Source organism: Aquarana catesbeiana, linkage group LG02, assembly GCF_042186555.1.
Source record: "Aquarana catesbeiana isolate 2022-GZ linkage group LG02, ASM4218655v1, whole genome shotgun sequence".
NCBI classification, from domain to species: Eukaryota; Metazoa; Chordata; class Amphibia; order Anura; family Ranidae; genus Aquarana; species Aquarana catesbeiana.
The window spans coordinates 5218567-5242620 of record NC_133325.1 but is presented as its reverse complement, the minus strand read 5'-3'; the positions used below and the strand labels follow the sequence as shown (position 1 = coordinate 5242620).

The following is a 24054-nucleotide window of genomic DNA, read 5'->3' as shown; positions in this document are numbered from 1 at the left end:
AAAACATTGCAGTTACAGTGATCATCATTGTAACAGCAAACCAAAGTGTCAAAAAAGTCGATCCCTGATCAAACTTCCTCCCCCCAAGAGTAGTACAGTGTCACAGAACTACTCTGATGCAAGAATGTAAAAAAAAAGAAAGAAATTTGTTTAAAATGTTAAAAAAAATTAATACATGTTTTTAAAAAAATATTTATTTATTTTTAACATACTGTCACCAGTCAGCGTCCCTAATCACGGCCACGTCGGTCATAAAATGATGCTGTATTGTGCTGCTGACAGGATGTAAAAAAAAAAAATGAAAAAAACAAACTATTTAATTTCTTAATCTTCCCAAAAAAATGTGATGAACAATTACAACTTCAAAATACTTGCCATGCCTCCTACTAAATACCTCAGACTGTGTACATTCCAAAAATAGGTAATTTGGGGGGTATTTGTACTGTCCTGGCATTTTAGGGGCCCCAAAAAATTAGATAGGCCATCAGTACATCAGGATTGATCAATTTTCCAATATACAGTATATATACCATAGCTCGTAGATGCTATAACTTGCACACAAACCAGCTAATGTGCATTTTTGGGGATTTTTTTTTCTTTACCTATGACATGTAGCAGAATACATTTTGGGCAAACTTTATGAAGAAATGTTATTTTATTGCATATGTTTTATAGCAGAAAGTAGAAAATTGTTTTTTTTTTCTAAATATTCAATTTTTTTTTTCATTAATGTAATAAAAAATAAGTAGCACTGTGCCAAATGGCAAAAATAAAATGGCCTTGTCATGAAGGGTGTAAAACCTTCCGGAGCTAAAGTAGTTAATCCCTATCAGTCCCAAAAATCTGATGATGTGTACATTTGGGTAGACTACAAATTCTAAACATATAATGTGCAGAACTGAGACATTGCCAAAAATGAAATGCTCTGGGACTCAAGGGGTTTAGGGAGAGAAAAGCCCCGGGACTAACATGGTTAATGACAGATTGGGCAAAATCAACAATGACATACATGGCGCAAGTTATACTTAACATCACAAAATGTTTCCAGGGTCAAAAAGTGTTACATATAAAAAAGTGTCACATATAAAATCTACTAAAAAAAAAAAAAAAAGAAGGTCTACTCAGTCAATAAAGAGAACCCCAATGAGATAAATTTCAGTCCCCCAGTAGAAGTTGTAGGAATATGACCACATACTCAGCCCTTTGTAAGTTTAGATCTCTTGTAGCTGTCTTGTATGATTGGTCTATGGAGGTGACCAATAGATGGACAGAAAAACTAGATAAGCACATCCAATCTTCACCTGATGAAATCCCTTACACTTTCAGCAGAACTGAATAAAACTCTAGTAGCCAGCTGGAATAAGGTTGAATTTCTCCCATAAAACAGCAGCAACTCACTGTTGCAAGGCCTGTGCCAGTTTAAGAAGTTGCTTTCTCATGGAATGGAGACTTCTGCATGCCTTGTGTCCCTGTCTGCATAGCTGTCATCCATGAGAGGAGGTGGAATATGGAGAGGAGGCATTGATCATGGTAATAGTTGAGGGAAATATACAAGATGGGCTTAGCTGGAGCTCTCATGATTGACTGATATAGCAATTGTCAATAGAACCTGGAAAGGACTCTCCCACCGAGGCTTCAGAGGCTTGGCAAGATGCCGCTTGACTTCTACCCAGTCTCCCTGTACTGAGGCAGTGTTGGTCACGTATTAGCTCAGGATCAGGTAATGAAGGAAACACTTGGGAACACAGCTAGGGAATCATGCAAATGCATTACATGTTCAGACAAAGACCCATAAAAAGGGTACAGATAAGAATCATAAGGAAACAGCCCATTGTTGCCTGCCAAAAAAATTGTCAAAATGTAGAATATTCAAGGACTTTCTAGGTTGTACCCAATTGACATAAATACTAAAGTGTCCACCCATTACATTCCTGTTTGCTCACTTATTTTATTTATTTTTTTCAAAATAGCAATATACTTTTTTACTAGCGTGTGAGATGACACGAGGTGTGCAACTGAGATACCCTGAAGTCTTTCATTACAGCTTAGCTCCTACCCCTATAATATCCCCCTTCTTCCAGAGGTTCCTTACTGCAGCTGAAGCTTATGAATCCTCTGGTGATCGATTAGCCCGGAATTACCTGTAAAAGCTTTATCACATTCAAAACATTGAAATGGCTTCTCTCCAGTGTGAACCCTCTGGTGTATGATAAGACTTGACTTCATGGTAAAAGCTTTGCCACATTCAGAACATTGAAATGGCTTCTCTCCAGTGTGAACCCTCTGGTGTCTGATAAGGTTTGACTTCACTGTAAAAGCTTTGCCACATTCAGAACATTGATATGGCTTCTCTCTGGTGTGGACCCTCGTGTGTTGGAAAAGGGTTTCCCTCTCTGTAAAAGCTTTATCACATTCAGAACACTGATATAGTTTCTCTCCAGTGTGAATTCTCTGGTGTCTTATAAGGCCTGACTTCTGTATAAAAGCTTTGTCACATTCAGAACACTCATATGGCTTCTCTTCAATGTGAATTTTCTGATGTCTGCTAAGCCCTCTCTTGTCTGTATATGCTTTGTCACATTCAGAACACTCATAAGGCTTCTCTCCAGTGTGAATCATCTGGTGTCCGATAAGGTCTCTCTTCTCTAAGAAAGCTTTTTCACATTCAGAACACTCATACTGCTTCCTTCCCGTGTGAATCATCTGGTGACTGATAAGGTGTGACTTTGTTCTAAAAGCTTTGTTACATTCAGAACACTTATATGGCTTCTCTCCAGTGTGAACTCTCTGGTGTGTGATAAGCTCTTTCTTTGTTGTAAAAGCTTTGCCACATTCAGAACACTCATATGGCTTCTCTCCAGTGTGAATTTTCTGGTGGCTGAGGAGATTTGACTTAAATGTAAAAGCTTTGTCACATTCTGAACACTCATATGACTTCTCCCCAGTGTGAGTCATCTGGTGTGTAATAAGGTTATCTTTCTGTATAAAAGCTTTGTCACATTCTGAACATTGATATGGCCTCTTTCCAGTGTGAATCATTTTGTGTTTGTTAAGATTACCCATCTGTGTAAAAGTTTTGCCACATTCAGAACATTGAAAAGGTTTCTCTCCATTGTGAACCCTCTGGTGTGTAATAAGCGTGTCCTTGGTTGAAAAAGCTTTGTCACATTTAGAACACTGATATGGCTTCTCTCCAGTGTGAATCCTCTTGTGTGTGATAAGATTACCCTTCTGTGTGAAAGTTTTATCACATTCAAAACACTGAAAAGGTTTCTTTCCATTGTGACCACTCTGGTGTACGATAAGCTCTTTCTTGGTTGAAAATTCTTTTTCACATTCAGAACATTGATACGGCTTTTCTCCAGTGTGAACCTTCTGGTGTGTAACAAATTTTGCCTCCATAGAAAAACCTTTATCCCATTCCAAACAAGAAATATCTTCTGAAATGACTTATCTTATGCATACATGGGTTGGACTTTATTGTAAAGCCATTGTCACTTCCAGAACATTGAATCAATTTCTCTCCTGTTGTCCTCTGAGGATGGATCAATCTTGAAGAGGCTCCAAAACACCTACAACCTTTAGAACACTGATATGGCTTGAATCCTACACGAACTGCAAAAAATACTTTCAGTCACTTAAGACACCCATATGGCTCGTTTCTCATCTGACTTAAAAATATGACTAAGACAAGCATGTCCAAAAACTTGAGTCACCAATCCACCTAAACAGAAAAAAAAAATAAAAAGTCAGAATTATATATAAAGGGTTAAATAAAAAGTTACTTTCTATTTTTACATTCATGATTAAATATATGTTATATATAGAAGGAATATGTACAATATTATACATGTTTAAATATGTGTACTTTATATTGAGGACAGTCTATTATTCCCATTGGCTGGTAAAATTGACAATTTATTACAATTTCCTGCAGGATAATCTCGTTCTTTGTTCTCATTTAGAGCATTGTGCTGCATAGTGATGGGGGGGGTGTGTGTGCTTGGGATTGAATTGTGGGCACGTTTCACAAATCTATCGGGATATCCAAACATTGCAGATTGAAATGCAAGACAACATCTGAGAGAGAAGACTCGTCCTCCCATTCCCAGGAAACACTCCATCTACCATTCTTTTAAAAGGACTGTCTTCAGGTAGCCCCTCAGTTCATTCAGAGTACCTTCGGCCCAGTGCTGGGACAAGGTAATCCAGTGCCTGGGGCAAAAATGGGAAACTGCCCCCCCACCCCGTCTATCATCTCCACCAATCCCTGTTGGGTAAAGAATGCGGTGGGGCCAATATATCAGCATGCATCAAAAGGCTTGTAATTTTTGTGGCATGCACTTGCATAGTACCAATATTTTTTTACATCAGCTGACTGCAGACTTTAGCCCCCTGTTAGCTGCATACAGATCACAGGAGTGCAGAAATAAGTGCACTCTGGTGATCTACAGGGGTCCTTTCACATGGGTATTCCATTCAGGTCCTCCACTCAATTTTTCAGGAAGACCTGATCGGAAGGTCCATGCAGCCCTATCAGGAGGACCTGATCGGAAGGTCCATGCAGCCCTATCAAGAGGACCTGATCGGATGGTCCATGCAGCCCTATCAAGAGGACCTGATCGGAAGGTCCCTGCAGCCCTATCAGGAGGACCTGATCAGAAGGTCCCTGCAGCCCTATCAGGAGGACCTGATCGGAAGGTCCATGCAGCCCTATCAGGAGGACCTGATCGGAAGGTCCATGCAGCCCCATCAGGAGGACCTGATCGGAAGGTCCATGCAGCCCCATCATTAGGACCTGATCGGAAGGTCCATGCAGCCCTATCAGAAGGACCTGATTGGAAGGTCCATGCAGCCCTATCAGGAGGACCTGATCGGAAGGTCCATGCAGCCCTATGGACAGGCTGATATAAATGGACTGTTTACACCTGCCTAGCTCTGAATCCTTCCAGTTCTGGGGAAAAAAAAAAATCAAAAAAGAACTGTGCCCTCTTCCATTTATCTGGACCTAAATGTGACATATCAGAGAAAGCCTGATGTAAACAGACAGTAAATTCTGGCCAAAATGAGAATCATAATTTTTTTTGCTTAGAATAAAAAGATCACGATTCTCGCGACGTAAAAGCTTTCACATTATACAAAAAAATGGGCTTACTTTACTGGTTAGGTTTTTTTTTTTTTTTTAATTCATTAAAGTAATTTTTTCCAAAAAAGTTGCATTTGAAAGACTGCTGCGCAAATACATTGTGACATAAAATATTGCAACAACCACCATTTTATTCTCTAGGGTGTCTACTAAAAATATATATATAATGTTTGGGGGTTCTAAGTCATTTTCTAGCAAAAAAAAAATGATTTTAACTTGAAACCAACAAATGTCAGAAAAAGGTTTAGTGTTTAAAGGGTTAAACTTTTTTCGTTAATTTTTTTTATGGATTGCAATGAATTAAAATAAATCAGTATTGTAAGAAAACAAGTATTACAAGATAAAGTCAAAACATTCATTAAAACTTCTTATATAAATTAATAAAATAAAATAAATAAGAATTAATAAAATAAAGGTAAAATTGTAGTATATTATGATAGATTATATAATAAATAATGAATGCATTGTGTTAGAATATTTGCATTGAAGAATAAAATAGAATGTACAAAATAGAAACGGACTAATACCTGACTAAGAACATTAGTCAGGTATTATTATAAATATCTACTGTTAGAGAGGGGTAATAATAAAATAATAATACAAAGCAATATAAAACAATAATGGACTATAAACTACAATCAGGGCCAAGGTCCGTCTTTGTGGCTTGGTATTCCCTGGGATAGTAAGGGAGCAAATGTTCTGCCCCTATTTGTACTATAAGAAGGGGGTAAGGAAAGGGAAGGGTTAATCGTAAAAAGGGGATGAAGAAAAACCTTCCAGAGAGTAATATATTGTGGTATAGTATAAAACATGTATCAAAGAGAGTACAGTATTTATCTTATTTTGTGTTTATATCAATGATTTATTTGTGCCTGGTGGGAGATAATGATCTATCCATGGTTTCCATATGGATTCAAATTTGGGGATTTTGTCTAGATAAATCGCTTCAGTTTTTGCATGTACCATGGCTTGTGTCACTCTTTGTTTAACCGTTTGTATGCAAAGTGAGTTTAAACTTTTTTCACTTACACACAAAGTCTATTCCATTGACAAATTGTTACAATGTTTATACTTAAGTTCAACTGATAAAGAATGTTTTGACTCTTCACAGACTGCCCGTTTTTTCTCTTTCTTTCTTTTGACGGCTGTGGCTTCAGAAGAGCAGAGAGAATTCTTTGCATAGAAAGAATTGTGAAACACTTTAGTCAGGATCGCGATAACGATTCTTGACGATTAATTGTGCAGCTTTAATAGACACCGGAGTCTGTTTTCATCCAGCCTCCCATAGAGCTGTCACAGGTCCTCCTCTGTCTGCTGCCACAATCAGAAATGGGCACAGATGTAAAAACTGACATCCATCCTGTTCAGCTCTGATTCAGGAAGGGATCTGCTCAGGAATCCTCTGCTGATTGAAGTGGTCTCTGTTCTGTTTCAGAGGATCTTTAGGGCTTGTTTCCACATGTCTCTGGGGGCAGTAAAACCGGGTGGTTGAGCCATTGTTTTGCTGACCCTCTGTCTGAGCAGTAAACATACAGCTGCTACCAGCTGTGCACATGCCACGGCCACAATACTGTGCTTAAACAGAATGTTGCTGCCACCAAATGAGGTAATGCAGTTTAATGGGGCTGCAATGCAAGCACCCTGCATGTGACTGCAGAGTGGTAGTACAGCAATGATCAGGTTAGGGGTCCATTCACACTAGGAAATGCATGGGAATCGCATGGGAATGCTGTGCGGTTCCTGGGCAATTCATATGCAGTTCTGTGCTCTGTGATTTCAGCCCCATTCATTTTGAATGGTCTGAAATCGCACTGCACCAAAAGTAGTGCATGAACTACAGTTTGAGATGCATGGCAACCACATTGCATGCTACTTTTGTACCATGTGATCTGGTTTTGGCAAATGCACTGCGTTCGTTTCCTGCATTTGGAGTGTCACTAATTTTGCACTGACTCCCGCAGCAGATCACAAGGGCAGTGTGATTGGATTGCGGTGCGGGAAGTCACACAGGAACGCGGCTTTCCCACACAGCATTCTAGTGTGAACCTGAATCATATCACCGCCTCACCACCTCTCAAACAGCACTGAAAAAAAGATCCAAGCATGGATCACTTTTCAAAGGAGCAACAGTCACATACTATAGCCGGCCATAGACAGGTCACTATTGGGCTCAGCAGAATCGAATTTTGATCCATCTATAGGCAGGCTGGTTGTGCTAAAGTCGATTTAATCAATCAATTTCATTTCAACAAGTCTGTCTGGTTTTAGTTTTGACGATCATTGCCGCAGGGTATATCCATCAACAATGACCATTGTATAAATAAATATTCCTGACCTTATCTCTCCACCTCTCAATGGGAATAAACAAGCCATGCACTGAAATTTCAGTGGCCGAAAACAGTGTTTTTGGAATTTACTAAAAAGAAAAAAAAATTGCTGATAATGGGAGCCGAAAATGGGATGAGGCCCCACCCATTGAGGGGGTGTCATCCTGGCATGCCCCAGTCCTCCCCTCCCTCCTCCTCTCCTCCCTCTCACAGAGCGGCAATTTCCCAGTGTGACATGATCACAGGAGGTGGGACATTGTTACTGCAGCCCTGGCAATTCAAATACAGCCCCGACCATGACTCACGTAGATCGCTGCACTGGTGAGGCTGCATGGTGGGCACTGGTGAGGCTGCATGGCGGCCACTGGTGAGGCTGCATGGTGGCCACTGGTGAGGCTGCTTGGCGGCCACTGGTGAGGCTGCATGGCGGCCACTGGTGAGGCTGCATGACGGCCACTGGTAAGGCTGCATGACGGCCACTGGTAAGGCTGCATGACGGCTACTGGTTAAGCTGCATATGAGGGGCACAGGCAGGCTGCATCTGAGGGCACTGGTGAGGCTGCATGACGGGCACAGGCAGGCTGCATCTGAGGAGCACTGGTGAGGCTGCATTGATCTCTTGTATCATGTCTGCAGTCTCTGACCATCTCCTGTATCATGTCTGCAGTCTCTGACCATCTCCTGTATCATGTCTGCAGTCTCTGACCATCTCCTGTATTATGTCTGCAGTCTCTGACCATCTCCTGTATTATGTCTGCAGTCTCTGACCATCTCCTGTATTATGTCTGCAGTCTCTGACCATCTCCTGTATTATGTCTGCAGTCTCTGACCATCTCCTGTACCATGTTTGCAGTCTCTGATCATCTCCTGTATCATGTCTGCAGTCTCTGATCATCTCCTGTATCATGTCTGCAGTCTCTGACCATCTCTTGGATCATGTCTGCTAGAGGTGCACCGAATGGAACTTTTGCTAATACTATTAGCAGTGTGTTTAAGTTGAAGTAAGAGACTGCAGACTGCATTTTTCTTGACCTTTCTTTCACTAAAGGTGCCAATAATGGCCAACAATAGATTCATATTATTTTAATCGATTATATTAATTAAAAGTTGAATATAATACAATTATATATAAAAATATAAATACTTTTTAAAAACTATAAAAACTATAATTTTCCGTTTCTGACTTCAGTCTGGTGCATCCTGCATTTTTGGTACCAAAATTTGCATTCAATGCACCCCTAGAATAAACAAAGCAATTGATGCAAACCACAAAAGAAAGAAATCTGCAACCAAATAGTCTGAACACAAAACTTAAAGTGGTTGTTAAGCCACTCTAACCTGTATACACCATCAGCACTCCTCCTATTGTAGTGTCCCCCTCTGTGTGTGATTTATAGAAATAAATGCTGCAAATACCTCATTTCACTGATGAGATTACGATCACATGACCAGCCAGCTTTCTCCTTTCCTCCTCTGAGAGATGCAGAGGGCGGGGCTGAGATTCCTCGGCTGATGTCAGCCTGGAGGGGAGGAGAGAGCTGGCTGGTCATTTGATCCCAATCTCTGCTCTTAAATGAGGTATTTGCAGCATTTATATTTATAAATCATTCACAGAGGGGGACACTACAATAGGAGGCAGTGCTGAGTGTGTATACAGTTGTGTTATGAGAGCAGCAGGAGGGGGGAGGGGCGGCTCACACACAGACAGAGAGGGGAGGGGGAGGGGTGGCTTACACACACACACACACACAGAGGGGAGGGGGGAGGAGGACACAGGAGCGGAGAGGAGAACAGATAGCAGGCTGCTGATGACAGAGGCACGTAAACTGACCACGGTGTCTGGTCTCAGCAGCCATGACACTCCGTGGTCAGTTTACAGGTGGGTGGGGAGAAACTGGCAGGATCAGCCAGGTTTTTTAGGTGTTACGGGGGGCCAAATGAGCACTGTGTCATATAACATGTTTAAAGGAGCAGAATCCATTTTTTCGGGGTTAACAAACGCTTTAATAAACAGTAATTGAAAACAGGTGCGCCATCTAGTGCCAAACTCTGAAAACTACTCAGATAATAAATTATATCATAACAATAATCTTATACAAAATAAAATTAGAATTAGGATAGTTGCGTGCTATTATGCAGGAAAATGTTTAGACCTGAGATTGCTGTGGCTATCACTTATGTGCTCCCAGGAAAAAAACAGTGAATAAAATATAAATGAGACAACGCTGTCAGTGAAAAACACAAAAATATAAAAACAAATCAGAACTAATGTGCAATATAAAAGTGTTCAAAACGAAAGTCCAATATCAAATTGATTTCTTCCGCTGACATGCAGGGAAATGTGAAATGTTTCTTTACCTCAAGCAACCTCCATATGCATATTGCTCCCGCCACCACATGCAATGCTCGCTCACCTCTTTACAAGACCCTGCTAGGGGTCAAACACACCTTGCACTCCATGCAACTATCCCTTCAGGAAATCTTTGCTGGTCCTTGGTAACCTCTATTGGACTCTCAAGAAACAAGTAATGATCTGTTAAGGGTTCCTGCCACTGTGCTACTTCAGACTTGGATCCAGTATAATCCACATTAACTGTCGGTAGTTTCAACAATACATGGAAAAAACAGAAAGTGCCTCCAATAGTGCAGTATCCGAGTGATTAAAAATGAACCCCAGCTAGTATACAACTCACATTTATTTAAAAAATTAAAAACATTGATAATACATCAGAAAGGTCTCCCTCAGTTGCAACAAGATTCCACGGCCAGGCTCCACCTCTGCTAGTTTCACCACCTCACACATGGCTTCATTTAGAGGAATGAGCCAAGCGACTATGGCGGGGTCAATTTATAGTCCAAGAATAAAAAGATTTAGTTATCCTGAATAAAATCAGCTGTGGCGTTCCTGGGACACCCGCACATTCGCAGTACACAACGTGTCAACAGGACACAGTGGGGGTCATTTACTAAGATGAATGCGCTGCGCTGGTTCATTCCTTAATTGGTGCGCTGGATAAATCCCTAATTGAGCGTGTGAACCAGCGCACGCACAGCAGTACCTGCCTGCGAGAATGTTTCCAGCGTGATCCCATCGCGCTGGTTCTCGGCGAGGTACATGTCGTGCTCGCTGCAATAGGAAAAACACATCTTCCTATTAAAGCAGCGTGAGAAAAACCGGCATGGGTTTCCCCTCCAGGGGCATACCAGGCCCTTAGGTCTGGTATGGATTTTAAGGGGAACCCCCTACGCTGAAAAAATGGCGTGGGGGTCCCCCCAAAATCCAAACCAGACCCTTATCCGAGCACTCAGCCTGGCCAGTCAGGAAAGGGGGTGGGGACGAGCGAGCGCCCTCCCCTGAACCATACCAGGCCGCATGCCCTCAACATGAGGGATGGGTGCTTTGGCGAAGTGGGGCACGCTGCGGCGCCCCCCCACCCCAAAGCACCTTGTCCCTATGTTGATGAGGACAAGGGTCTCTTCCCGACAACCCTGGCCGTTGGTTGTCAGGGTCTGCGGGCGGGGGGCTTATCGTAATCCGGGAGCCCCCTTTGATAAGGGGGCCCCAAGATCCCGGCCCACCCACCCTATGTGAATGAGTATGGGATACATGGTACCCCTACCCATTCACCTGGGAAAAGTGTCAAAAATAAAACACACTACACAGGTTTTTAAAATAGTTTATTAGTCAGCTCCGGGGGTCTTCTTCCGACTTCGGGGGTATCTTTCTTCTTCTCCGCGCTCTCCGGCCTCATCTCCTGCTCTCCGGTTCTTCTGTCGGGCTCCTCCGTTATCTTCTGCTCTTTTGCCGCTCTTGTGCTAGCGGTGGCCCGGTCTTCTTCGACGTATTGTTCCCTCTGCTCCCGGTGTCCGGTTCTTCTGCCGGGCTCCTCCGCTATCTTCTGCCGCTCTTTTGCTAGCGGTGGCCCAGTCTTCTCCGCCACCTTGGTCCCTCTTCTCCCGGTGTCCGGTTCTTCTCCCGCTCTTCGGTTCTTCTGCCGGGCTCCTTCGCTATCTTCTGCCGCTCTTTTGCTAGCGGTGGCCCGGTCTTCTTGGTCCCTCTTCTCTTCTTCCGATGTTGACACGACGCTCTCTCCCGCTGTAATGCTGTGAGAGCACTTTAGGCATGGGGCGTGGTCACCCGGTGACCCCGCCCCCTCTGACATCACGGGGAACACCATAGGGAAGTCCCGGTCAAGTCCCCGTGCGTCAGAGGGGGGCGGGGTCACCGGGTGGCCCCGCCCTCCATTATATAAGAAGTGTCAGCAGAAGAGAAGCGTCACACAGCAGGAGCCTCCTATGGATGCGGAGCGCCCGACAACTAAGCAAGGAAGAAGATGCAGCGGAGGAAGATGCCAGACGAGAACACCGGAGAAAGAAGCAAGAAGACCCAAAGAAGATGGAAAGAAGAAGACTTTAAATAAAGGAATTGTCAAAAACCGTCTCTTGTGTTTAACCATTTTAACATATTTTTGTGAAATGATAGGGGTACATTTGTACCCCATTACCAATTCACACAGGGGGGGCGGGATCTGGGGGTCCCCTTGTTAAAGGGGGCTTTCAGATTCCAATAAGCCCCCCGCCCGCAGACCCCCACAACCACTGGCCAAGGGTTGTGGGGATGAGGCCCTTGTCCTCATCAACATGGGGACAACGTGCTTTGAGGGGCTAACTCAAAGCACCCTCCCAATGTTGAGGGCGTGTGGCCTGGTACGGTTCAGGAGGGGGGCTCTCGTCCCCCCCTCTTTTCCTGTGGCCTGCCAGGTTGCATGCTTGGATAAGGGTGCGGTATGGATTTTTGGGGGGACCCCACGCCATTTTTTTTTAAATTTTGATGCAGAGTTCCCCTTAAAATCCATACCAGACCTTAAGGGTCTGGTATGGATTTTGAGGGGGACCCCCACGCCATTTCTTGTAAATTTTGGCGTGGGTTCCCCTTGATATCCATACCTGAAGGGCCCGGTATGGAATTTAGGGGGACCCCCACGCCATTTTTTTTATTAATTTTGGCACGGGGTTCCCCTTAATATCTATACCAGACCTGAAGGGCCTGGTATGGAATTTGGGGGGACCCCCAAGCATTTTTTTTTGTTTGGTTCGGGGTTCCCCTGTGGGGAAATCCCATGCAGTTTTTATCAATGAACTTTTATGTGTATTGTCGGACCGACAATTCATTAATATCCACGAGTAGTTTTAAATGACTTTTTTCCTTTGAAATGTCATTTTGCTGTCAGACTGTTCTAAACACGGGAAACATGCGCCCCTTTACAGGCATACTATAGACACCCCCAGGTATGAAATTTAAAGGAATATTACACTTTTATTGTTTCACTTTAAGCATTATATGAAATCACTGCTCCCGAAAAAACATCCCTTTTTAAAAATTCTTTTTGCATTGATACATGTCCCCTGGGGCAGGACCCAGGTCCCCAAACACTTTTTATGACAATAACTTGCATATAAGCCTTTAAAATTAGCACTTTTGATTATTCATGTTCGTGTCCCATAGACTTTAATGGTGTTCGTGTGTTTGAACAAATTTTTTGCCTGTTCGCAAGTTCTGCTGCGAACCGAACCAGGGGGGTTCGGCTCATCCCTGAATCTTCAAAAGAAATATCAGATTTTTTGGACACCTGCGACATAGGGGCATCTAGTTTAGGACACTTAAAGAAAACCTCCTCAAATTCAGAATGAAAAGGAAAACTTGTGTCCCCTGGACTGAAATAACCTTTTTTTCAGATTCTTTCCATTCAGACAGAATTATGTCCCTAAGAGACTGGTGTACTGAAAAGGTTTTTGTTTTATGCCCCTGTAGGCCCCTATACATTTTATCCTGCACCGATTAGGCCTGTAGCAGCATCTCAATCTGCTCGGAGGTATATATTGCTTTTAGTAGTTCATCCATATCCTCAACCGGAAAAAGATATTTAGATGAGGTGCCTGTGTCCTCATCTGATGCAGACTTTTCATCAGAAGAAGAGACTGGATTCTCACCTTCCTCTAGATCGGATGTGAATTAATAGTCTCAGATACTAACAAGGGAAGAGACCTAGCCGAGGTTGAAGGGTCTTGAGCTATGGGTCTAGATGAGGACGACCCTAGACTAGTAACCCTGTCATTAAGTGACCGAAAGGAGTCCACTACCTCCTTCATAGAGGTCATCAACTCCTTAAAGGAGGAAGACTCTGAACTAGATTTGGGGGGAATACAATCCTCACAAAATAGCTTTTTATAACTATCAGACAGTCTGGCCCTACAGTTCCCACATTTCTTCTTCACTGGTTTGGCCTAGAAGAAAGCAGAAACAAGGACTATAAATAAAAGGTTCCATACAAAAAGTCCCTTGCAAGGGACAAGACAAGGGCTTACCTGGGGGCAGTATGGGACCCGGATGCTGCCACTGGTTCAATATGAGCGGATGCTCCATCCTCAGACCTGTCCTCAAGCTCCATGAAGCAAGCGGAGATCGGTCGTAGAGAAGACTGCTGCTGTTCCACAAAACTACCTGCCAATTGGCGTTTTTAGCAGACCATTCCCCTGCAGCATGTCCTCAGTGTCTCCACGCCATGATCTTATAAGAAAACACGGCGTCCGGAAGTGCGTCATGTGACTTCCGGTTCCGCGTCACCGGAAGTCCTCCTGACGCCATCTTGGTACACCGAAATGAGGTACTAGGAAGACACCATTCCAGAAAAAAAACAGGGAGTTGCTATACTCACATACAGGTAGGCAAGAAACCTTTAGGAAATAGAAAAACCTTCTGGAAAAGAATAGACTATCATCAAGGACTTAGCCACAACCAGTCCTGGATGAAACCAGAGAAGGGGGTCCACCAACCACAGTTACCAGACCTAAAGAAAAAACAAGAAAACGTGTCGGTGCTCCTGGAGGGTCTGGAAACACAAAACAACTGAGGGGCAGAGGAAAGGGATGGGCTTTTTAAATTGTATCTGATTTGTGTTTCCTGTAGAGGGCGGAGCCAATCATCTCTCAAGTAGCTGTCCTGGAAGGTGAGGGGGGAAACAAATGTTACAGGGGTGATAACCCTTCCCTATGTTTTCCAAAAAGCTTAAAAATAGATTTTTTGGCTGGAGCTACACTTACAAAATGTACCAGTTCCAAATTACAAACAGATTCTACATAAGAACAAACCTACAGTCCCTGTCTTGTTTGCACCGCCTGTATACTGCTGTTCAGAGTATGTAGGCCCTGGGGGCCCAACGCCTTTCCTTTTTTTAATCTGGGTGCGGGGTTCCCCTTAATATCCATAATGGACTTGGGGTACCCATGCCGTTTGTCTCACTGATTTTAATCCATATTGCCAGGACCCGACATTACATTAAAGCTTCAAGCAGTTTTAATTGACTTTTATTCCTTTAGAAATGTCATTTTGTGCAGGGACTGTTCTAAACACGGGAAACACGCGCCACTTTACAGGCATACTATAGACACCCCCCAGTTACGATATTTAAAGGAATATTTCACTTTTATTTTTTCACTTTTCATCATCAAAATCACTGCCGAAAAAAAACATCTGTTTTTAAAACATTTTTCCATTGATATATGTCCCCTGGGGCAGGACTCGGGTCCCCAAACCCTTTTAAAGATAATAACTTGCATACTAGCCTTTAAAATTTGCACTTTTGATTTCTCACGTTTGAGTCCCATAGACTTTAACAGTGTTCAAATGTTCGCGCGAACTTTCGGCCCGTTTGCATGTTCTGGATGCGAACGGGGGGGTGTTCGGACCATCCCTACTGGTGGGCACTAATAGGTGACACTGATGAGGCGGCACTGATCAGGAGGTACTCATGAGGCGGCACTGGTGGGCACTGATCAGAAGGTACTGATGAAGCTGCACTAATAGGTGGTACTGGTGGCCCCTGCTTAGCAGTACTGATGGGCTCTGACAGTGCTCTGTGCTCTGATTGGGCAAAGCTTTTATTGCTTCAGCCAATCAGGGCTTCCAATGCATTGTGTGGTGGCGCGGTGCATTGTGGTCATTCGTCGGGCCGAACAAACCGTTGAATGTCCCCATAATTTGGTTGTTCAGCGAACATGCCAACAGCCAATGTTCAGCCTGAACTCATGCCTAGGCTGAACCGTTTGCCCAACTCTACAGCACAAAGTATGGTAGAGTTAAGTGGTAAAGTGGTGCGTTGTACACCTACCTGAACGTGGTACACAAGTCGCTCTCACAGCCAAGAGGGTGGAAAATGCTTCATGAATTGGGTGCAATACACTCACATGAGGGATTAACGCCAGAAAAGTGCAGCAGCAGTTTTATTGAATCCCCCCCCCATTGTGTTCAGAGGGGAAGTCTTCCCTCCACTGCTGGCTGCACATCACCAAGATCCCCCAACCCCCATCCTCTCAGGGACATTTCCCACCACTGGACACAACCCCGACCAACACACTAATCAAGAAGAGTCCTCCACCTTCTTCTACATTTCACAGGGAAGTCTGACTCCCTGAGATAAGAAAAAGCTTCTCCTAGGACAGCGCCCTCTCCAGATCACACCCTCCATGAGGGGAGGGGCACCTTCATACACACTGGGGGGGGACACAAACAAGACTAAACTCCACTCTATAATATACAATGTATACAGGACATGCTGGGACTTTTAGTCCCCCCTTGTATAATATACAATGTATACAGGACATGCTGGGACTTGTAGTCCCCCTGTGTCTAATATACAATGTATAAACAGCCGTGAAGGGGGCTGTCCAGACAAATCCTCTACAGACAAGAAGGGGGATGGGTGGAGCTTGTATCCTTCCTCAGAGCAATCCCAGGCTCTGCAACAAGAGGGCAGAATATTCTGAGAGGGATTACACTATACAATTTTCTTGTTCAATTTTCCTTTAGTTTTACCAAAACATGAGGTCAAACCTAAACCATTTCAATTAGTATGCAATCAGGTAGGCCCTTGCACTACAGTACCTGACCGCGAGATTGTGTTTCCAGTGCAATCCCATCGCGCTGGTTCTCGGCGACAGGGTACTGTGCATGTCACGCTGGCTCGCTGATCGGGAAAGGAAAACTTTTTTTTCCTTTCGCGATGAGCGACAGGCAGTGCTGACAGCTGTCTGGTATGAATCCTGAGGGGGAACGCTGCGCCAAATTTTAAATGAAAAATCCGGCATGGGTTCCCCCCAGGGGCATACCGGGCCCTTAGGTCTGGTATGGATTGTAAGGGGAACCCCCTACGCTGAAATATCGGCGTTAGGGTCCCCCCAAAATCCATACCAGACCCTTATCCGAGCACGCAGCCCGGCCGGTCAGGAAAGGGGGTGGGGACGAGCGAGCGCCCTCCCCCCTCCTAAACCGTACCAGGCCGCATGCCCTCAACATGGGGGAGTGGGTGCTTTGGGGCAGGTGGGGCGCCCTGCGGGCCTCCCACCCCAAAGAACCTTGTCCCCATGTTGATGAGGACAAGGGCCTCTTCCCGACAACCCTGGCCGTTGGTTGTCGGGGTCTGTGGGCGGAGGACTTATCGGAATCCAGATCCCGCCCCCCCACCCTATGTGAATGAGTATGGGGCACATGGTACCCCTACCCATTCACCTAGAGAAAAAAAGTGTCAATAAAAAAAACACACTACACAGCTTTTAAAAGTAATTTATTAGGCAGCTCTGGGGGTCTCCTTCCGACTTTAGGGTCTTGTTCTGTCTTCTCCCGGTGTTCGGCTTCTTCTCCTGGGCCCCTCCGCTATCTTCTTCCAGCTCTTTTGCTAGCGGGGGGCCCGGTCTGCTGCCGCTGTCTTGTCGCCACTGTCTTGTCGCCTCTTCTCTTCTTCCGATGTTGACACGATGCTCTCTCCTGCTGGAATGCTGTGTGCGAGCTGCGCAGCCATTTATATAGGCGGTGATCCCATCCCTTTGTGATGTTACAGTCCCAACATGCGCTGGGACTCTGGCGTCATAAGGGGGCATGACCCCAGAGTCCCTGCGCATGCTGGGACTGTAACATCACAAAGGGCAGGGTCACCGCCTATATAAATGGCTGCGCAGCTTGCCCACAACATTCCAGCAGGAGAGCGCGTCGTGTCAACATCGTAAGAAGAGAGGAGAAAAGGTGACAAGACAGCGGCGACAAGACAGCAGCAGCAGACTGGGCCCCCCGCTAGCAAAAGAGCTGGAAGAAGATAGTGGAGGGGCCCGGGAGAAGAAGCTGAACACCGGGAGAAGACGGAAGAAGACCCCGGATCTGCCTAATAAAATTACTGGTATGGCTTTTGGGGGGCACCCCAATGGCGTAGGGGGTTCACCTTACAATCCATACCAGACCTAAGGGCCTGGTATGCTCCTGGGGGGGGGACCCACGCCATTTTTTTCATTTAAAATTTAATGCGGCGTTCCCCCTCAGGATTCATACCAGACAGCTGTCAGCACTGCCTGTCGCTCATCACGAAAGGAAAAAAAAAGTTTTCCTTTCCCGATCAGCGAGCCATCTCGGCACAGGCTCCCACGACGGGGCTCGCAGGTATCAAATCTCACTGATAAAAGCGGCGAGATTGACACAATATCACGGTCACCTACTGTACATATCTGAAGGTAAATCTAAATGAAATTGAATAATAAAATTGTTTCATGTATGGCCAGCCTTACATGTGTGCTTGTCACTCAAAGTCCATACATGACTTGATGAAGTTAGTGAATGAATGTTTGCCATAAGAGGTTCTGAGCTTTGTGGAGTTATTCCGTCTACATGTAGCACATGAAGACATCTTATGGGATCTATAGGGACACTCAGTCATATAGCCTGACACCAATACTGACACACTAAGACACGTGAGACATGGAAGACTCTACATATACTCTGTGACAGACAACATCATATCCGGATTCTTCTAACTCACACTAGGAAGTATGGAGATATGAGGACACATGAGACATGGAAGACTATGGAGACATGAGGACACATGAGACATGGAAGACTATGGAGACATGAGGACCAATTAAACATGGAAGACTATACATATACATGAAGCTGAAGTTATCTTCTTATTCGGCCAGCTTCTTATTCAGGTTGGATCTTTATTCACAAAAGTAATTATTTACTAAACAATCATCTGCAATGTTTATAATAAAATCATGAACTTTAACAACTCTATCTCCCTAAATGCCATGTATTTAAAGGGGTATTTCTGAATACATAGCTGAAAACCATCTTGGCTCACCCAAATTCCATATGTTTTATACTCATTGGGCATCCTACTATTAGTTAAGGTTCAATTTGGCCCCAGCCAAGTGATAGAAATCATAAAATATGGCACCATGACAGCCATGCATATCAATGGGAAATTCTGAAGAAACCAAGATATTCCTATATGAAAACCATCTTGGTTCACCCAAATTGCACTTGTTTTAAACTCATTGGGCATCCTACTGTAGCGCTGGTAGATTTACAATCTACCGCTGATTAGGTACTTTTAGTAAATTGTGTGTTAGGAAGGTTAAAAGTTTGCCTCTGTTCCAGCTTGGCTGACGTTGTGTGTACTTCCGTGCTGACCGGTGGGTGTCGCTGTTATCATTAGTCAGTGTTGGAAGGGCAACGTGTCGAAGTGTATAGATGCTCCTCTGTCCCGGAGGCACGCTCGGTGGAGGTGGTCCTCCGAGTTGCATTCTGGGAAGGGGGTATTAATGGGACAGACTCCATATTTTGGGGTTCGTTTTACAGCCACCTGCTGGCCCTCCTGGCTGACAGGTATGCGTTAAGGAGCTACCTTGTGGTCCTCCGATCGGGAGGCCCACGATGCTGCGGTGCAGGGATGGACTCAGATGCTTGTCTGGGGCCTACCACCGCGGCCGAGGAATGTTTCTGAGCTGTCAGTCCTGTGTGACGAAGCTGGACAGCCGAGGAGATCCCAGGGGAGGACCCGTCTTGGAGAGATCACGCAGCGTGCGGGTCTATAGAGGGGCCTGGTGACTCGGCTGGAGGACGTATCCAAAAGAAGTAATTATACAGCATAGTGTGGCCGGTTCGGCTTAAAGGTTCAGGCACTGTGACTGACTGTTCACTGCAGAAGATCTGATACATCCTGTAGCAGAGGATCGTGCAGATTTACCCCCCTAGGTAAGTCTGTGGCAGAGACTTTAGATTCGTGCTGCGTACTGGCTGCTAGACTGGTGAGAGAGGCCTATCCAGACGAGCAAAGAGTGTATCCCACGAGGGGAATGCATTCCACATAATTATCTGAATTCTACCGGGACATTTGTTGCTAAGATCTTATAAGAAGATATTTGAGTTTCTCCTGAAGGTTTCCTTTTCCGCCTCTTTCCTGCTACTTCCTAAAGTTTGACTGTTTAATAAAGCATTGAAAACGTACTCCAGTGTTGGTGCGTGTGTCGTCCAGCTGTAAGCTCAACGGAACCCCTAGACCCAGTGCCGGTGAAACAGAGGGAAGCAAAGTGAAGGTAACAGACCTGCTTAAACCAGCAGCTCCACCATGAGTTATTGCTACACTACTATATAGGAAAGTTCAATTTGGCCCGAGCCAAGTGATTGAAATCATAAAATATGGCACCAAACTTGTCACCCATGCATTTCAATGGGAAATTCTGAATAAGAAGCCAAGCTATTCGTATATGAAGACCACTTTGGCTCACCAAAATTCCACTTGTTTAATACTCATTGGGCATCCTACTATATAGGATAGTTCAATTTGGCCCAAGCCAAGTGATATAAATCTTAAAATAGGGCACCTTGACAGCCATACATTTCAATGGGAAATTCTGAATAAGGAACCAAGATATTCCTATATGAAAACCAACTTGGCTCACCCAGATTCCACATGTTTTATACTTATCGGGCATCCTACTATATAGGAAAGTTCAATTTAGCCCGAGCCAAGTGATGGAAATCATAAAATATGGCACCAAACTTGTCACTGTGTCACCCATGCATTTCAATGGGAAATTCCGAATAAGAAGCCAAGCTATTCCTATATGAATTCCATCTTGGCTCTCCCAAATTCCAATTGTTTTATACTCATTGAGAATCCCACTATATAGGAAAGTTCAATTTGGCCTGAGCCAAGTGATCTACATCCTAAAATATGGCACCTTGAAAAGCCATACATTTCAATGGGAAATTCTGAATAAGGAACCAAGATATTCCTATATGAAAACGACTTTGGCTCACCCAAATTCCACTTGTTTTATACTCATTGGGCATCCTACTATATAGCAAAGTTCAAACTGTCCCGAGCCAAGTGATGGAAATCCTAAAACATGGCACCAAACTTGTCACCCTGTCACCCATGCACTTCAATGGGAAACTCCGAATAAGAAACCAAGCTATTCCTATATGAAATTTGTCTTGGCTCACCCAAATTCCACTTGTTTTATACTCATTGGGCATCCTACTATACAGGAAAATTCTATTTGGCCTGAGCCAAGTGATAGAAATCATAAAATATGGCACCAAATGTTGCACCTTTTTTAATTTCTTATATACAAACATCATAAACAACGATAACAACATACAACCCAGCACGTATAGAGAGGGAATAATAATAAAAAAAACAATTAAAAAAAAAAAAAAAATTAAATTAAACAAGGATGCCCAATGAGTATAAAACGTGGAATTTGGGTGAGCCAAGATGGTTTTCAGATATTTATTCAGAATTACCCCTTTAAATACATGGCATTTAGGGAGATAGTTTTGGTAAAGTTCATGATTTTATTATAAACATTGCAGATGATTGTTTAGTAAATAATCACTTTTGTGAATAAAGATCCAACCTGAATAAGAAGCTGGCCGAATAAGAAGATAACTTCAGCTTCATTACATATATTCTGTGACAGACAATGTCATATCCGGATTAAATCGATAAAGTGATGCGCTCGTAATATCTATAGGATATCCTACTATTCAATGTGCTGACAGGTCACATTCTACTTGTGGATACTTTGTTACAAACTATACAAAACTTGAACAGTGATTAGCATAATATAAATAAATATAAATACAATGTGTTGAAAAGTCTGCTGTGAAAGTCTAATTGGAGACCTCCCGGAATACAAATCCAAAAGTTTGTTTATTATTTCATAAGAACAAATGGTGAACTAACAAAAATATGTGGAAAAGAGCTGACAGGCTCCTTCTCCCTCACGCGTGTGTGGTGTGAGGGAGAAGGAGCCTGTCAGCTCTTGTCAGTGTGCAGCCTGCAGTGATCCTGAATAGCAGCAGCACGGAGGAACACGGAGGCAGTGATTTCTACTGACCATACATCAGTGAAATGCGATCTAGATCTTTTACATCATGTGAGTGGATCTATTGGGCTCTTTGTTAACTTTATTTAGTAGAAGTTATGTGCGCAATGGTCTTGTCCCACTTTTGTATTTCATGTGGGGGAAAGCATATGAACAGGAGAAGCGGAGATTAGATGATCCTAGCTGGTGGATGTAAGCCTATCCTCTGCTGATTAACCCAGACTCAGTAAGCCTTGTTTAAACACAGATAAGAGGTATCATCATCATTTTTCTTCTAACCTGCAAAGGAATCACCTTTTCAAGTAAGGTGTATGGGAATTCACACAATTGTAATCTTTTTATAATTGTTACCAACTACATATTTATTTAGTACATCTGTTTTATTGTATTTTTCACTCTATTTTTTCACCACCTTTTTCCACATATTTTGGTTTGTTTATTATTTCACAAGAACAAATGGTGAACTAACTTTTGGATTTGTATTCCGGGAGGTCTCCAATTAGACTTTCACAGCAGACTTTTCAACACATTGTATTTATATTATGCTAATCACTGTTCAAGTTTTGTATAGTTTGTAACAAAGTATCCACAAGTAGAATGTGACCTGTCAGCACATTGAATAGTAGGATATCCTATAGATATTACGAGCGCATCACTTTATTTATTTAACTATTTATAAGTGGGGTGTCACTGAATGATTGCAGCTGCAGTATCTGGATATTTGAACTCTTTTTATATATCAGTTTTTTTATATATTAGTTTATTTTTTTTTTACACTACTTTGTACACTATTTTACAGTTTTATATATTCACTTTAGCGCTTGAGTACCTTAGTAATTTTAGTCATATCCGGATTCTTCTCGCTCACACTAGGAAGTATGGAGATATGAGGACACATGAGACATGGAAGACTATGGAGATATGAGGACACATGAGACATGGAAGACTATGGAGATATGAGGACACATGAGACATGGAAGACTATGGAGATATGAGGACACATGAGACATGGAAGACTATGGAGATATGAGGACACATGAGACATGGAAGACTATGGAGATATGAGGACACATGAGACATGGAAGACTATGGAGACACGAGGACACATGAGACATGGAAGACTAAGGAGACATGAGGACACATGAGACATGGAAGACTATGGAGATATGAGGACACATGAGACATGGAAGACTATGGAGATATGAGGACACATGAGACATGGAAGACTATGGAGATATGAGGACACATGAGACATGGAAGACTATGGAGATATGAGGACACATGAGACATGGAAGACTATGGAGATATGAGGACACATGAGACATGGAAGACTATGGAGACACGAGGACACATGAGACATGGAAGACTAAGGAGACATGAGGACACATGAGACATGGAAGACTATGGAGATATGAGGACACATGAGACATGGAAGACTATGGAGATATGAGGACACATGAGACATGGAAGACTATGGAGATATGAGGACACATGAGACATGGAAGACTATGGAGACATGAGGACACATGAGACATGGAAGACTATGGAGATATGAGGACACATGAGACATGGAAGACTATGGAGACATGAGGACACATGAGACATGGAAGACTATGGAGATATGAGGACACATGAGACATGGAAGACTATGGAGATATGAGGACACATGAGACATGGAAGACTATGGAGATATGAGGACACACGCTTCCATCAGCTTGTCACATCTTTATAATGACTTATTATATTTCTTATATTTGTGTTTTTCCTCCACTGAACTGTTATACTTTTTACATTGTTTCTATGATGACAATTGTGTGTCAATAAAACCACACTTTGGTGTAAGTCAGCCTGACTATTGAACTATCAAACAAATCTCCGGAAACACCTAAAGATACTGAAATATTAATTGTATCTTCCAATATTTTACACTTACCTGGCGGCAGTTTTATTGGGTGTTTCTGGAAAGTGACATCTTTGTGTTCAGAGGGGAAATCCTCCCTCCACTGCTGGCTGCACATCACCAAGAGACCCCCGTCCTCCCCCGTCCTCCCACCACTGGACACACCCCCAACCAACACACCAATCAGAGTCCTCCACCTTCTTCTACATTTCACAGGGAAGTCTGTCTCCCCAAGATAAGGAAAAACTTCTCCTAGGACAGATAACACCCTTCATGGGAGGAGGGGCACCTTCATACACACCGGGGGGGGGACACACACACACACAATGTATACAGGACATGCTGGGACTTGTAGTCCTCCTGTGTATAATATACAATGTATACAGGACATGCTGGGACTTGTAGTCCTCCGGTGTATAATATACAATGTATACAGGACATGTTAGGACTTGTAGTCCTCCGGT

The 24054-nt window shown here is 43.5% G+C and overlaps 1 protein-coding gene across 1 annotated transcript in view; it reads right to left on the bottom strand.

The window, feature by feature from the left end:
* LOC141126605 (uncharacterized) overlaps positions 1-23747 on the bottom strand; it is a 111506-nt gene extending 87759 nt beyond the window's left edge. Inside the window, exons 1-2 of the mRNA XM_073612527.1 lie at positions 23624-23747; positions 2105-3724 (exon numbers count right to left, since the gene is read on the bottom strand). Coding sequence (XP_073468628.1) covers positions 2105-3402 — 1298 coding nt within the window. The 5' untranslated portion in view covers positions 3403-3724; positions 23624-23747. The remainder of the gene's footprint in view (positions 1-2104; positions 3725-23623) is intronic.
* Positions 23748-24054: the final 307 nt, after the last annotated feature.